The sequence below is a fragment of the Physella acuta genome, unplaced genomic scaffold (assembly GCF_028476545.2).
Source record: "Physella acuta isolate Inbredline_101_S28 unplaced genomic scaffold, ASM2847654v3 ptg000197l, whole genome shotgun sequence".
NCBI classification, from domain to species: Eukaryota; Metazoa; Mollusca; class Gastropoda; family Physidae; genus Physella; species Physella acuta.
The window spans coordinates 1,377,868-1,395,800 of record NW_026731716.1 but is presented as its reverse complement, the minus strand read 5'-3'; the positions used below and the strand labels follow the sequence as shown (position 1 = coordinate 1,395,800).

Below are 17,933 nucleotides of genomic sequence, written 5' to 3'. Positions count from 1 at the left end.
AGAGTCGGCCTGAGTCGATGTAGACCATGGTGGCTGACGGTGTAGCTTGTGTGACACACATAGAGAGAACCTAACGTGTGAGTAGAACCATTGTGTCACTTCCTCCAGGTGTCACACTGACAGATGGATGTCAGTGTCACAAGTCTGAGACATACCAGCATGTGTCGTCAGCATCATCATCAGCCTTTCTCTTTTGTGCCAAGATACATGAGGCCACCGCAACGGTCGACACTCGCTAGAATCTAACCAGTTGTTGATACAGCCTCTCGTTTAGATTTGCCATTCAGGTATCAGTCATTCCGATATTCACACATAGGATATTATCCTAACATTCCGATATTCACACATAGGATATTATCCTAACATTCCGATATTCACACATAAGATATTATCCTAACATTCCGAAAATCACAAATGGGATATTATCCTAACATTCCGATATTCACACATAGGATATTATATTAACATCCCGAAATTCACACATAGGATATTATCCTAACATTCCGATATTCACACATAGGATATTATCCTAACATTTTGCCCATGTTTAAAACAAGCTCAGTGTGCATACAATATAACCATTTGAGTTGATAGCTCAAGTAGAATGATTAACTTCGATTTGTAAAAATAAAGTTTTTACACGTCCGAAAAGTTTTTTTTTTTTACACATTTTGTTGTAGTCAGTACCATAATCTCCTGCATGTTAGCTATCTTTATGTATCTTGAGGGTGTATGTATCAAATTATCAATAAGATACACATATAAAAAAACAACAACAGGAAATGATATACTGGTTTTGTTTTCTGAAAGTCTGAATGTAGGTCAACATCATTACGGCTGTTTAAGCACTCAAAACTTGCACACTTTGGGCGAGTTTTGAAGCCAATTTTTTTCATTAAGTGGCCATTACACCACCATTACACCACAATTACACCACAATTAAACACAATAGAGAACTCTAGAGGCAATTATATTTCAATGAGTTTATTGTTTGAAACAGTTTTTAAAAAAGCATACGTAATTGTACTAATTATAAATTTAGCACAATAAATTTTAAATACATTTGGATAGTATTGCACAAAAAAATATGACGTTTTATTGGAAAAAATTCCCAAAATTTTCTGGAAAACAAAGCTCAATGCTTGACATTCAAAAGTTTAAAGACCAAACGCTGCTAGAATACACAGGAAAATTAAGTCTCTGAAGCGGTAATGTGTTGACAATCAATGACTAGATGTTAGATCGCAGCTGGAGAACTTAGCAAAATGCATAAGGTATAAGGCAAATCAGTCACAGTCTGAAGCTGTTTGGTTGATAGGGTCTCGGAGTACGAACAACCCAAGTTACGAACGAGCTGGGAAATTTTGGCATGCATTAGAAATGTGGTGAGATGACATCACTTAATGAGACACTGTCATATGTTCAAAGTTGTTATAGATATTCATAAAAATTTCTAAAGTTCTAAATAAAATTGATCTAGACATTCATTATTTTTTTATTAGAACTATAGTACCTTCGGTAAATAATTACATATTAATTTTGTTTAAGTACAAGCACGATTTCCTGGACTTCTAAGTAGGCTTACCTCAGCAGAAGATATTGTTTTGTTACACCACACCCACCCCTAGACTCACGCTATTTTTGCCACACCCACCCCTAGACCCACACTATTTTTACCACACCCACCAGTATACCCACACTATATTTTACCACACCCACCCATATACCCACACTATTTCTGACACAACCACCACAGTTTGCCCCCCCCCCCCAACAAATATCAAATCACCCTCCGTCCACCTAATGCCCACCCCGGGGCTGTAAACTAATTAAATCCAATCACGTTTTAGTCTATGTTTATCAAACCAAATGCCAATGACGTCATACCAGCCGACTGCAATTAGTGTTTTAATGTGTTTTAATAATTCAGTACTCTTGTAGTCTAGGGAACGGTCTAGTTACCTCATAGTCTAGGGAACGGTCTAGTTACCTCATAGTCTAGGGAACGGTCTAGTTACCTCATAGTCTAGGGTACGGTCTAGTTACCTCATAGTCTAGGGTACGGTCTAGTTACCTCATAGTCTAGGGAAAGATCTAGTTACCTCATAGTCTAGGGAACGGTCTAGTTACCTCATAGTCTAGGGAACGGTCTAGTTACCTCATAGTCTAGGGAACGGTCTAGTTACCTCATAGTCTAGGGTACGGTCTAGTTACCTCATAGTCTAGGGTACGGTCTAGTTACCTCATAGTCTAGGGTACGGTCTAGTTACCTCATAGTCTAGGGTACGGTCTAGTTACCTCATAGTCTAGGGTACGGTCTAGTTACCTCATAGTCTAGGGTACGGTCTAGTTACCTCATAGTCTAGGGTACGGTCTAGTTACCTCATAGTCTAGGGTAAGATCTAGTTACCTCATAGTCTAGGGTAAGATCTAGTTACCTCATAGTCTAGGGTATGGTCTAGTTACCTCATAGTCTAGGGGACGGTCTAGTTACCTCATAGTCTAGGGTACGGTCTAGTTACCTCATAGTCTAGGGTACGGTCTAGTTACCTCATAGTCTAGGGTAAGATCTAGTTACCTCATAGTCTAGGGTACGGTCTAGTTACCTCATAGTCTAGGGTACGGTCTAGTTACCTCATAGTCTAGGGTAAGATCTAGTTACCTCATAGTCTAGGGTATGGTCTAGTTACCTCATAGTCTAGGGTACGGTCTAGTTACCTCATAGTCTAGGCTACGGTCTAGTTACCTCATAGTCTAGGGTACGGTCTAGTTACCTCATAGTCTAGGGTACGGTCTAGTTACCTCATAGTCTAGGGTACGGTCTGTTTACCGTATAGCCTAGGGAATGGTTTATTTACCGCTATAAAACATTAAGAAATGTTTGGGTCATCACAGTTTTAGAAGGGCTACATCATCTAATTTCGCAGGTGTCATAGTTTTGATTTCAGTTAAGTTATAGGTAAATAGGGACTAACTTTAAAAAAAACAACCACCCCACCCCAGGTCTAAAATCACCTAACCGGAAACACCTCTAAACATTGTACGCTTATCACTGAATAAAGCAAGTTATGTTGTTTTAAAACGTCACTCAGGTAGATAAAAACATCAAAACTAAAATAAGATTACAAAAGCGCTCTTACCCTGTTTGAATACTGTCGTATGCCATTTACACAATTTTAAACAAAGAAATAAAACTTCTTTTGGATACATACACAAACATATTATGGATTTCAAAAGTTTGCTTTATGCCTTGCATCTAGTAACACAAATACCAGTCATAATTATAGTTTAAAAAAAAAAAGCATGTATAAAGTGGATAGTCTACATACTAGAGAGCATGATTTAATTCTTTGAACATAAGGCCACTACAGCACAACATATTCAATCATTTGTAATAAATTTATATCGCTGTGCTAAATAAGTATTTTTTTTTAGTAAAATACATCTACTTTATTTATTAATGAAACAAATAATAGTCATCGTGACATCAGAATCATATAAATCCTCAGCATCTAAATAATGTGACAGAATATTTATCCTTGCTTTAGCACTGTGCCGATTACATAAATATTAGCGGTTTTACAGCAATCAGAATAAATTTACGTATATGAAATTTTGTCTTCTTTTCGGTTTAGCTCTCCGAATATAGTACAATAAATTTTGTCTCAATCTGCAGGTTGTGCTAGTATTAAGCTCAACCAGTATTTGAATTACATGGCTTTGACACATCACAATTAGGAATACCACAGTTACTTCCCATCCCACTAAAATATTCAGTGTTATCAAATTCATCTCAAAATATTTACTTTGAAAAATTAAACAAATAATCTCAAATTTTGCTTTTTAAAATACCATCATCTATTTTAAATTCGTATTTACCGATTGTCGAACTTCTGCGTAGAGTGGCTATACAGAGAATAATGTGACTCATGCTATCCAGAGCTCAAAAAACAAACAGCGCTAAGGCTAAACACTGGAAACTAATCATCTTGATCACACCTTAGTTCAAATAAAAACATCGATAACAAGAAAATGGTCTTAAATACTATGATAACGACCAAACTATTTCAATCATTAGAAAGAAGCGTTTTACTATTTTAATTTACTTTTAGTTGATATATTCAAGAACCGAATTTTTATCTACCTTATTCATGGTAGAAACTGTTTTTCTTTTGAAGAATAAATTAAAATGCGTCTGAGATCGTTTTTTTTTTTTATAAAAATTTATCAATGACAATAAATTTTACTTAGGTCTAAAAAAGTGTATAATATAAATCACACAAATCTTTATTTTTTTTCATTAGATACCCAACAAGCTAACATTTTGTAAAATTAAAATTTTTCTTTGCTTAGATTTAGATTCAATTCTTTTAAAATTAGTTAAAATATATTTGATGAGCCATTTGCATTGAGATTCCACTGAAACAATGAAACAACATCATAAAATTGACAACTTGAAAGATTTACGAGAGAAAACATCTGACATAACAACTAGTATTTTGGCAGGGAAACATCTTATAAAACATTACATACAATTTCTTATAAAGCATTCAAGTTAAAAATGGCAAGCTTTTAAACTGCTATTTACACCAATTCAGGACTATACATATATTTACATCAATAAAACATACTGCAACGATAAAATCAAATCTATGAAAGAAAGTTTGTCTTTATACAATTGGCTTCTGTCTTTTATTCTGCAAGAATTGCTAAATACTGATTGTTTTTTTTCTGAGAATTATTTACACGTACGCGGTCCGGGCACGGCTGATGGGCAGGAAACCTTCTTTGGGTATGGACGGCACGGGGGGAGGGGTGCCGATCAGTTTCTGGGGGGTGCTCTGTATGGAGGTGGAGCCCGGCCCCACCTCCTCGTAGTGGCCGTAGCTCCCGCTGATGGAGCCGTTATGGTACCCGGATGTGCTGTCGCTGCCGTCCGAGTTGTGGTAGGCGGAGTTGGTGTGGGTGCTGCAGCAGACACCGTTGGCCAGCTGGTAGTGACCGCTGGTCGTCTCCATGACGGGGATCTCGTACATGTCGTTGTGGATCGTCTCGCACAGGTGCCCGTTCACCAGGTGCCGGGTTCGGATCCGTGGCTGCTGGTCAAACACCTGCTGACCCTGCGGCATGTAGGTCATGTCCCTGTTCACCTGAATCCTGCACGGAATTTCCTGTTTCCGCGGCCGGACGTCGGGCATGGCGAACATGAGCTTCTCCCAGAACCAGGGGTCATCGTACTTCAAGTATGTCCTTGTGCGCATGTACACCCTCAGCGTGCTGTCCAGCTTCTCGGTGTCAAGGTCATGCATGAGGATGAGTATCACCCTGTTTCGGCGCTCGTTCAGGACCTGCTGATGAGCAGTCTGGAACTCAAACCGGCACCATTCCGAGTCTAAGAAGTTGTCAGACACCACTAGAATCGTTCTTTTGCTGGCCTCGACACTGCGCACGATCGTCTCGGCGATACACGCGCCGACCGGGAAATCCCGGTAGTGCACGCACAGCCTGAACTTCTTGTGGCCGTTCTCCAGCCTGGGCGCCAACTGCTGGATGACAAACTCCTCGTCCTTGTTGCTGTAGGAGATGAAGGCGTCATACGGACGCTCGTTATCGTCTATGCCTTTCGCCATTTTAAACACTCTCAGGCCGAATCTTGTAAAACACAGAACTTGCAGAAAGTTTCTGTTGAAGTATGCCACTATTAAAAGAAAAAGACCAAAAGAAATGACAACGCAGGCGGCGATGAGAGCGTATGTTTCAGTTTTAGCTGAAGAAGCTTGCGCCACTGTTCTGGTCAGGTTTGTGAAGTTGGCCTGGTTGTCCGCGCATATTTCGAACTGCATGTTGACAAGTCCCTCTTGTCTGCCACCTTGTTGTGGTTTGTCTGTGGGATTAGGAGCGACACATTCCACGTCCGAACTGTCCGGCACGTACATAGAGTTCACGCGCAGAAAGTGCAGGAAGTTGCAAACAAAGTCTGCGTCACACGTCCAGGGGTTTCCGCTGAGGAAGATGCTCGGTCTGAGACCCAGAGCTGTAGAACGGTTCGTCAAACCCCAGATCTCATCCAGGGATACAGAACTTAGCGCATTGTTTTGTAAATTGACCAGGTTCAGCTTCATTGGGTTGAGGAAAGCATTGCTTTCTATTACATGTAAGTCATTATTTTGAAGGTAGAGTTTTTCAAGAAGGTCTAGGCCTTTAAACACAATGGCTGGGATTGAGAAGAGATTGTTGTTATTTAGGTATATGACCTGGACAGCTTTGAGACCTTTGAACGTGTTGTTCTGTATGAAGTAGATCTGGCTGTTGTTGAGATAGAGTTCCTGTACGTGTTTCAGTGCCAGGAACGTGTGCTGCTGTAGCGTTGAGATGTTGTTGCCGTCGAGACGTAGTTGGGTGGCGCCTTCTGGCAGACCGATGGGGATGTTGGTCAGGTTGGCTGAGTCGCAGAAGACTTGATGGATGTTGAGGTGGTCGTCGCCGATGAAGCAGTTGCAGGAGCTCGGGCAGTGGTACTTGCAGTGGCAGGCAGCGTAGTCGCAGCACATGCAGTTCTCCTCGCAGATGATCTTGTAGGGACACAAGAACTCGTCGCGTCGGAGAGTTTGTAGCACCTTCAAGCTGGAATACATGGGGGCGTGGCAGCGAAAAGAGAACGGCATTTTAAAGGTTGGGAGGTTCCCCAGGTCTTTGAGTTTCCCCTCGGTCCAGTCCTTCAGCCAGCCAAGGCTACAGTCACATACAAACGGATTGTAGGACAGATCAAACGATGGACTGTAACCTAAATGGATATCGATCTCAACGCCCAGTCTGGACAAGGTGGTCAAGTTGTTGTAGCTCAGGTTCACGTTGACAATCTTTTTGAGAGACTTGAACGTGTGGACTTTAATATTGGCAATGTTATTCCTACTCAGGTCGATGATCTCGACATGGTTGGGGAACTGTCCACGATACGTTTGTGTGATTTTGTTGCCAGATAAATTTAAGATTTTTAAATTAACCAGAGACATGAACTCCTGACTGAAGCTAGTCAGCTGGTTATTGGACAAGTTGATCTCAACGATGCTCTTGACAAACGTGAAGATGTCGACGTCTAATTTATTTAATGAGTTGGACGAGAGGTCAAGGACTTCGAGGCTCTCGCAGCCTTTAAACTGTCGGACGTGCAGCGATGTCAGCTGGTTGTTGCTCAGGACGATCTTCTTGAGTGCCTGCAGGTCTTGGAATGTGACTGGCAGCAAGGACGTGATGACGTTGTTGCTGAGGTCTACGACCTGCAGGGACTCGGCGTAGCTGAGGACTGGAATCTCTTTCAAGTTGTTGAAGGACACGTTAAAGTAGGTCAAGGCTTTTGTCTTAGCCAGAAGGTCGGGTTCCAGCGTGGTCAAGGTGTTGCAGCAAAGGTCAAGGTTGACTAGGTTGGTGAGGCTGTAGAGAGCTCGGGTGGGCAGGTTGGTGAGCATGTTATATTTCAGCTCTAGCCTTGCCAACTGCTTCAGCTCGGCGAAGGCGTCTTGGCCAATGCTTTTGATCCTGTTGTAGCCCAGGAGAAGGTGCTTCAGCAGGTACTGCCTTCTAAACAAACTCTCTGGGACATCAAAGAGGTTGTTGCTCGAGAGATCGAGCTGTGCCAGCCGAGTTTGGTTGACGAATGTGTCCTTGTGGACAAATAAAATATTATTGTTCCGTAGCGAAAGGGATTCCAGTTTCAAAAACTGCCCCATCACTTCCATATTGATAGCGGAGATCTTGTTGTTGGACAAGTCTAGCTCCATTAGAGAGTTCAGGTTGGTCAGCTCCATCCACACGTTCTCGTCCAGCCCCATGCTGGCCATCTCTAGACCAGCTATGGAAGAAACACTGGACAGGAAACGTCTGGGCAAGCTGGACACGTCATTGTCCGAGATCTTCAAATAGCGCAAGTTCACCAGACCGTGGAAGTCGCCCGAGTTGAAGTCGTTGATTTCATTATTTGTCAAGTCTAATTGGTACATATTCCCAGAATGTTCGAAGGGAAAGTTCTCCAAATAGGAGATGGAGTTGTTGGCTACAGACAGTACAAACACGTGCGGCAAGCTAGAAGAAAACCACTGAGGGACTTTGGTAAGTTGATTTGCTGAGAGGTCAACAACCTCCAACATTGATGGATGCGTCTGGTTACAGAACAGACCCGCGTCCTCGAACTTCTGGATCTCGTTCATGGAGAGTCTTAGAGATTTCAACGACTTGGCCTGGCAGACAGGAAACAGGTGGGAGAGAGAGCTGTTGGAGACTTCCAGAACCTGCAGGCTGGGGAGGAAGGTCAGAAGCTCCGGGTCAACGAACTTCAGGTTAGCCTGCTGGATCTGAAGCTTCGTCAGAGATCGCAGACCGAGGAAAGCGCTCCTGGAAATATAAATGTAATATGAATATACCACCGTACAATTTAATACAAGTCATGCATGACGACACCAGTTAGCTAGTAGTTGTCTCAAAGAGTGAAGACGTGTAGAGACTAGAGGACTGCCTACCTGTACAGGTTTTTGAATGCACATCTTGTAAAGGTGAGCTCTCTCAGGTTGGCCAGCTGGTCAAACATTCCGCTCCAAAGTTGGGATTCCGGTTGTGGGTCGTGGATGTTGATGATGCTGTCAAGTTTAGATGGTAGGATAGGTTAGGTTTGGGCAAGTTTAGATGGTAGGATATTCACAGAGATGGAAGAATAATTGTTGTGATTACCACACTCAAGTAAGGGAATATGCTGAGGTCACAAAACTTGTGAACTCTACCTCATCTACCCTATGGATCGCTAGGTCTAAGATGCATCTTTGTGTTTTTTTTTACACAACGCCCAAAAACAGCAACATCTCTAAACTATAAGCGCTGTCTAGAAAATATAACTTTAACCTTATTTTAAAGTTTTCTGTGTATTTATAATTGTCTAGTTGATATACTGCATTATAATATCAAATTGCTCATTATAGTTGGTTGTGAAAGGTTAACTACAAAAGTGGAAACTAATATGACAAAACATTACGAAATGCTGGAAACTTGAACTTGTTTTCAGAAAGTGAATGTAACAATGTAAACACGAGAGACGGACATCAGACATTTAAAAACCCTAAACTTTTATCATTGTAGTCTATTGCATTTAACTCTCGTAATTTAAGTACGTTTTGTCACGGAATTCAGAAAACATTAACGTCATCTTATTGTCAGGTGACTTTTAATTTCGTTGAGTTCTCAAAATATTTACACCAATAAACATACGACAGATATAAACAAAATGAGACTACCTAAAAAGGTGATTCTACCTTACAGGACAACCTACCTGAATGAGCAGGTGAACATTGCAGTGCCTGTGTGAGGGTTGGCAATGTGACGTAACAGTGTCGTGACGGAGGGCAGGTCAGGTGAAAAGTAGGCCACGGTACAGTTGACCAAAATCATGGGGAGTGAGTTGGTCTGAAACGTAGGTAGGTGATTTATAAAGTTGATGAAGACTTCAGGTCGAAACATTATTTTGATGTTTTTTTTTTCTATAATAATAGTTATTCACTTACAACGCTGAGATATATTCTACACATTTAATGATAAAGTAAAGTATTAAGCAGCAATTAAAAGGTATAAAAACACAGTCGACGTACCTCGTTTTGGATGTAACACGCGCACTGGTTGGGGCAGATGTAGTCGGTGAAGGGGTTGACTGTGGGGATGGAGGTGTGGTGGCTTGTGTGAGTCAGTGCCAGACACTGGGTGGACAGTGTCCAGATAGCAAGGACTAGAAACATCCTGGTGAGTAGTGACGCGTAGATCGACACACCGGCTGCCATCCTGATGGAGGAAAAATCAAAGAACTTAATTAATTAGAAGTGTTGGAAATAGGCGACATTTTTATAATTAATTTATAATTAATTTATAATACACTGATCTTAAGATGTTCATAAACAAAACCTTTTTAATAAGAGAACGTTACTTAATACTTCAGCGGGTTTTGTTTAAAAAAAAAAGGTTGGCCTATTTTTTTAAAAACACAGCAAACCTTGCAAGGGAAACAAATAATGTTTCCTTAATCAACATCGAAATACACCAGTTGTTTCCCTTTCTATTACATGAAAAAGTAGTTATTCTATTAGACTCGACTCTATTGTCAACACATTTTAAACGATGTGGGTTGAGGGTTGTGTGGGAGGTGTGAGAGATGGGGGAGGTGTCGTGAGCGGAGGTGGATGGTGGAGGGGAGGTGGATGGTAATAAATTCTGTGATGGTCACCGCCTGTCTTTAGGGATTTTGTATTCAGATATTTTTTAAAAAGCGGGGGGGGGGGGGGGGGGGGAAGTTGGGGGGGGGGGTGGAGTAGGAGGGGGGGGGTGAAATTGGATGGTGCTAGCAGGACTGGGATTGAAATAGATTCAGTTACGGGGAAGGGGAAGGGGTGGGGGATTGAGGTAGATCTATGGGTAAACGGGTGGGTAGTGGGTCAAAATATTTGTCACAGCCAGTCACTGCTTGTCAGCTAACTTGATATAAGTAGGGACCATGAGAGGCCTATGACATGAAAGATGAATGTCTTATGACGTAAGTAGGGATCATGAGATGCCTATGACATGAAAGATGAATGTCTAATGACCAACCAATAGCACGAAGTGTTCATGGGCCACCATCACAGCGAGGGCCCTTTTGTTAGCATCCGTTTAACGAGGTTATTTATTCATGGTTACCAAGGACGTGACATCCACAACTAAACTAAAACACAATACTGGTGGTCACGTGATACACGCATGACTGGTTTGTTTACATTTTCTTTGAACTTTCAGAAATATTTGAAGTTTCCAGGCAAAGAATGCTACTGCTAAGTAACGCGCCATTGACCGTCGTTTCTTGTGGGCACAGGACCGTATTGTACTCACACAAAATATAAGGTGTGTTCAGAAGTTGCTCTATTGATGTCTATCATGCGAAATCAAGCATTGTAAAAATGTGTCACTTTTAAAACTAGTGTAAAACTTAAGTTATAGTTAAAGGTTAGCAGATAAAGATCATGTTCTAGATAGTTTACAGTATAAGGACGTGTTTTGTGTGTAATCAATACCACAGGACAAAGATCTGTGGCTTTGTTGTGAATGTAATCTTCTAGCAATCTCCCTCGTTCCATTCGATACGTGTCCTACAGGCACATCAGCCCAAATCATGTACCAGGCACATCTGGCAACCTTTACTGCCAGCCAGCTACGCCAGATTTTTCTAGCCCCTAGCAGTGTGTGTAACCTTGCGTCCAATCACTTTTGTTTTTGGAAGTATGAGAACCCGCACGTACCAAATATACTCATTTAAAAAAAAAAACCTAACAAAACTGAAGTAGTACATTTTTGTCTTATGCGCTCCTTTTGTTCTTTAACCATTTGCATACTCCTTGGTTAAATATATATATATATATATATATATATATATATATATATATATATATATATATATATATATATATATATATATATATAAAACGAACACATGCTAAAATGATCCGGAGTAGGTTTTTGTTTACATAAGGGTATTGTTTTAGAACTGAATATCTGAATTATTAAAAGCTTGGATGCAACACAAAAAGTTAAAATATTTACACTAAAAAAAAAAGTCTGTATTAAATTACATCTCCATTAAATGAGATTTTCAGAAACTTTACGAAACATCAACAAAAAAAAACAACATAAGCTATAAACTGTGCCTTGATGTTAGCCAACATATCGGAGATGCGCTTTGATACAAGTTCTAGAGTTTGATACAATATTAAACATCACATGAAGAAGAACCGCTTCTCATGACATTATGCAAAAATGTCTTAGAAATAAACCGGGAGTGATCTCCCCTAAACTTTCTCGAATATTCTTATATAAAATAACAGGGGATGGAAACTCGGGCTATAGACATGATTTTTAATCCATTTTAAATACTTAAAGTTTTAAAAATAGAATAAAATCTCGTAGACAAATTAATTGCACACCAAGTGAACGCAAATAAAAAAAAGCGCATAATAGTGCGCAATATTATTAGTACTTTTAAAATTTACATTAGTTTTTTGAGAAATCGGAAGTAGCGTAAATTACTACTTCCAGTCAACGGAAATTACTCAAAATTTAACAGAAGGTAGAGAATTAGATCTTTTACTTACATGTGAAATTTCATTTATCTATCTGAAATAGTACTCAAGTTATAGGCTTTTAAAAAATTCAAAGTAGGAAAAGTACCACTTCCGGTTATCGGAAATCGCTCAAAAGTTGATACGGATCTACGATTTTGATAAAATACTTATATATGAAATTTCATCAACCTAGCTGTAACGGTACTCAAGTTATCGTGTTTACACACGGACAGACAGACAGACAGACACACACACACACAGACATACGGACAAGATTGCAAAATTATGTTTTTCCGTATCAGTGAGGTGTAAAACGTCGAGATTTGTAAAAATCTCGATTTTTTTTTTTTGCACGATTACAATACTTTCTCTATACTACGTATATACGAGAAAGTAAAAATATTTGAAACATATAGCAGCAGATTGCGTGTCGGAGACCACGTGATAACCGTCACGTCATCTTCATGTCACGTGGCAGAAGCTCAACCTGTTTGTTCAATACTGTCTTGGGGGTTGGGGTGGGTTGCTATACAAGGACCGACAACCAAAAGACGGTTTCCCGTTTTACCAAACAAGTTGTCCTCTCTTGTGTCTGTATAATGTGTTGTGTTTTTGCTGGGAGGAGCGGGGACAACTCTACTTGGGGGGAAATGTCTTTTTTTTTTTGTTTAAATTGAGAGCACGGATGTTATTTGACGTCAATTATTTCTGTTCGAAGTGTCAGACAGAGACACACTTTAGGATAAGGGATGGGTGGGGTGGGGTTGGGGTAAAGGAGGGGTGGGGAGAAGGGATGGGTGGGGATACAGGAGAGGATGGGGCGGGTAGGGATAAGGGAGAGGAGGGAATAAGAGGGTTCGGGGGGGGGGGTTGTATTGATAAGAGTGGGTGGGGAAGGAAGGGGTGGGGTAGGTTGGCGATAAAGGAATGGGTGGGATGGGTGGTGATAAGGGTTGGTGTGGTTGGAGGTTGGGCCAGTCATATAACATGGCCCAGTCACATAACATGGCCCAGTCACATAACATGGCCCAGTCACATAACATGGCCCAGTCACTTAACATGGCCCAGTCACATAACATGGCCCAGTCACTTAACATGGCCCAGTCACATAACATGGCCCAGTCACATAACATGAGCCAGTCACTTAACATGGCCCACTCACATTACATGGCCCAGTCACATAACATGGGCCAGTCAGCCTTTATGGCTCACTCGGTATATAGATCATGACTATTAAAAAAACAAACAGAAAAAGTCACGTATCTAATTTTTAATGCATGACACCTGTACACATATCTATTCATTACACATTCATACGTGTGCTCGTATTATGCGAGGTGTGTTCGTATTATGCGAGGTGTGGTCGTATTATGCGAGGTGTGTTCGTATTATGCGAGGTGTGTTTACATCGTTACTGTGCACCTATCATCTTTAGATCTCATGCACAAACCCTTTAAAACAAAATCTGCACAAACCCCTAAAAACAAAAGTTGCAAAAACCCCTAAAATAAAACCTGCACAACCCCTAAAATAAAATCTGCACAAACCCCCTAAAATAAAACCTGCACAACCCCTAAAATAAAATCTGCACAACCCCTTACAATAAAATCTGCACAAACCCCGTAAAATAAAACCTGTACAAACCCCCTAAAATAAAACCTGCACAAACCCCCTAAAATAAAACCTGCACAACCCCTAAAATAAAATCTGCACAAACCCCTAAAATAAAACCTACACAACCCCCTAAAAAAAAAACCTGCACAAACCCCCTAAAATAAAATCTGCACAAACCCCCTAAAATAAAACCTGCACAAACCCCTAAAATAAAATCTACACAAACCCCCTCAAATAAAACCTGCACAAACCCCTAAAATGAAAGCTACACCCAGACCAAGAGTTAAAGACGCCTGACGAAAGAACGCCGCTGTTTTAAGTTCCGCCCCGACATCACGCAGACGTAATAAGATTCATACGCTCATCTGCATTTTTACACTGTATATTACCATATTTGGATGTGTGTTCCTATCAGACGGGAGGAATCAAAACAGAAATAATAAAGTACGTTTTTCCAATCACTAGACAACATCATGATGTAGGCTGGAATATGTTGTTTCGTATGCAAACACAATCGGTCAAAATTAGCAAGGGAAAAAAAAGCAAAAACAAAAAATAATGCAAAAAATGATCCCAATGGAACTTCATAGATTTTTCCGAGAAGTGAATCACGGAGTTCCTCAAATTAAGGACGCGGGTTATGATTGGCTGTAATTAAGGTCACATGGGAGACGGGGGCAAACGGTGATCTGACATTTGACGCTACCCAGAGGGCCTTATGCAGGGCCAATTCATATTTTACATGTTGGCGTGCTGGGGTTGGGGCAGGGTTGGGGTCCGGCGGGGTAGGGCTCAGGGCAGGGTTGGGTTCAGGGCAGGGTAGGGCTCAGGGCAGTGTTGGGGATACGGGCGGGGTAGGGCTCAGGGTAGGGTAGGGGTCCAGGCTGGGTTGGGTTGGGTTCAGGGCAGGGTAGGGCTCAGGGCAGGGTTGTGGTAAGGGCAGGGTAGGGTTACGGGTGGGATTGGGCTCAAGATAGGATTGGGTTCAGGGCAGGGTTGGGCTCAAGACAGGGTTGGGTTCAGGGCAGGGTTGGGGTCCGGGCGGGGTTGGGTTGGGCTCAATGTAGGGTTGGGCTCAGGATGGGGTTGGGCTCAGGGTTGCATGTTTTCCATTTGGGTGGGAGATTATGACCTAATCTGACACCGACCAAAGATTTATCTTCTACTAACCACATCAAAAATAGAACCAGCCTAATTAAAACACCACTAGAATTATGATGCGTTTCTAGACCTTCACCGTTGTATTCAATTTTAAAAAGTAAAAATAGAAAAAAATATATATATGTAAAAATGTTGTGTAGCAATTTTTCTTACCACTAATATCAATCTAAACATCAATGTTATAATTAAAACACTGAATATCTATGATTGTTTCGTTGATGTATTAATCAAGTTTATAGTTTTAAACTTAAAGATTTCTCTAAGATTTACATAACCAGTTAAAATTAACAAAGACGTTGTCTAGAGTCATGTTGGAACATGAGAGGGTTTAGTTGGTGCTTCTTTTGTGGCATCGATTTTCTTTTAACAACTAGTGCATCGCATTTCGTTTAATAGTTATTATTGCCCGCCCCCCTCTACCCCCTCCCTCGGGGATTCGTCATAACGAGCCAGTACACTGGGGACGCCGGGAAAATTATAGGCAAATTAGAGCGAGGCATTGTCAGACTCCAAGAACTCGGCGAGTTGGGTGTGTGACGTGTGGTAGAACACACTGATGACGTGGTGTGGTGGGAGGTGCTACACACCAGTCACGTGATGTGGTAGGTGGTGCTACACACCAATCACGTGATGTGGTAGGTGGTGCTACACACCAGTCACGTGATGTGGTGGGTGGTGCTACACACCAGTCACGTGATGTGGTGGGTGGTGCTACACACCAGTCACGTGATGTGGTAGGTGGTGCTACACACCAGTCACGTGATGTGGTGGGTGGTGCTACACACCAGTCACGTGATGTGGTGGGTGGTGCTACACACCAGTCACGTGATGTGGTGGATGGTTCTACACACCAGTCACGTGATGTGTTTGGTGGTACAACACGCCGATGATGTAATGTGGTTGGTGGTGCTACACACCAATCACGTGATGTGGTGGATGTCACTCCACACTGATGATGTGATGTGGTGGGTGCCACTAGTGCCACCACACACTGATGATGTGATGTGGGTGGCGCTACAAATCTACGACGTGATGCAGCCACTATAGGATTCACAAGAAATGATTACAATAATTAAGATCAGATTACATCACATGGCTTATTTTTAGTTTGATTATTTTTTCTAACCTTGATGGAACATCCTTGTTAGAAACATAAACTTAGGTATTAATGGCCCGAGCATAGGGGTTAAATGACCAGAACGGGAGTTTTAGGTTCTTATATTGCACACATTAAAAAAAAAAGATAATCATCATTAGTAATTAGTAATGAAGCCACAGTGAAAACAAATAATAAAAAATTCATAAAAAACGTTTTAATAACAAGCTTTTATGTAATGATGCACTAAAAAGTAGAAAATAAATTATAGACTACTATTTAAATAACTATAAAGAAAAGCGTGGGTCACTTTAGTATCTATTGGATACCTTTACTAATGTTAAGGAAGACACCCACGCTTTTCTTTATAGTTATTTAAATAGTAGTCTATAATTTATTTTCTACTTTTTAGTGCATCATTACATAAAAGCTTGTTATTAAAACGTTTTTTATGAATTTTTTTTTCAGTACTTTACATGTTTTATCTACAATAGAGTTACATGACTAAAAACCATTGCGCGCCTTCTGAATATCACGTTCAGTAGGCGCGCAATGGTTTTTGAACGCAGCCATTACGTGGTCGTGATGGCGCAGCTATTGATGACGCGTGTGGTGTGGTTGGCTAGACATGCCTACTAATTCGGTCCAAATTTTAATTAATTCATAAAAAATCAATTAGGCATCCAATTAAGTCAAATTTAGATTCAGATTGCATTGTCTTCATGTCTTGACCCACGTGCCAACTGTGAATCGTGTCGGTCAAGTAGAACTGTCCGAATTTTCACTCCTGCGTTTCCGTCTAGACAGACTGTCGACAGACTGACGACAGAGGAAGTGAGTTAAATAAAAGCTTGTAAAAAGTGGTCTTTATATAAGTATTGTTACGTCTTAAATTAGTCACTGTATACAATCATGAGAATCATTTCCTATTTAAATAAGTGAACACAAAAGTAGGTGTCGGCTAACACAACAATAAGTAGCACCAGAGGAAGACCTAACGACACCAGACGAAGACCTAACAACACCTGACGAAGACCTAACGACACCAGACGAAGACCTAACGACACCAGACGAAGACCTAACAACACCTGACGAAGACCTAACGACACCAGACGAAGACCTAACGGTACAGACAAAGACCTAAAAACACCCGACGAAGACCTAACGACACCAGACGAAGACCTAACGACACCAGACAAAGACCTAATTACATCATACGAAGACCTAACGGTACCAAAGACTTTAGATATAACTGCAAGTCGCTGTCTGGCAGAAAAGTGAATATGAAAGTCCGAAACAAGCTGAAACCTGCACAGCTGGTGAAGCCGGCCGAAACAGCTGGTGCAGTACCATCCACGGCATCCTGATATTGAGAATGTTTTCTCCGGCATTGTGTCGCAGAGCGGCAGATGGTCACAGGGAGGTCTCCATCCCCTCCCCCACCCGCACCATCTTTCTCCCCTTAACGGCATACACCCAGCAGAAAAACTAAGTTTTGAACATTAGGGGATTAAAAAAATACGTGTATGGTTACAGAAATGACACATAGACACGTTCTGTGTTTCTTTAGGAACATTTTAATGTACTAAGTCACAAGTTCTGTCCTTGTTAAAAACACTTGGTATGATGTAGTTGTAATTTGAACGTTTTTTTAAAGAAAAAATGTATTATCATTACAAGAAAAAGTTTTTTTTTTCAAACCTGACGGTCCATGGGGCAAGTGAACGTGTTTACATGTTTCTATGACCTCGGCATATGAAGGGATATACTGTGGTCAGCAATTTGACTAGACGCCTTAACTTTCCTTAAAGTGAGTTAGGTGCCCATCTGAGCTGGGTGGACTCAGTGACGTTCTACTGCACTTCAACCCGGATTTAAACTCTATACTTTCGGTTAGCAGGCTAGCGCTCTACCGCTAGGCCATGATCAATTAAGCATGCTTT

General features: G+C 41.1%; 1 protein-coding gene across 2 annotated transcripts in view; it reads right to left on the bottom strand.

The window, feature by feature from the left end:
• Positions 1–985: 985 nt before the first annotated feature.
• Positions 986–17,933, bottom strand: part of LOC131936986 (toll-like receptor Tollo) — a 74,034-nt gene continuing 57,086 nt past the window's right edge. For both annotated transcript variants that reach the window (XM_059294152.1, XM_059294153.1), the window contains 4 exons: positions 9,630–9,816; positions 9,314–9,447; positions 8,514–8,630; positions 986–8,388 (listed from right to left, as the gene is read on the bottom strand). In XM_059294152.1, the coding sequence (XP_059150135.1) occupies positions 4,743–8,388; positions 8,514–8,630; positions 9,314–9,447; positions 9,630–9,815 (4,083 nt within the window). In that variant the 5' untranslated portion in view covers position 9,816 and the 3' untranslated portion in view covers positions 986–4,742. The remainder of the gene's footprint in view (positions 8,389–8,513; positions 8,631–9,313; positions 9,448–9,629; positions 9,817–17,933) is intronic.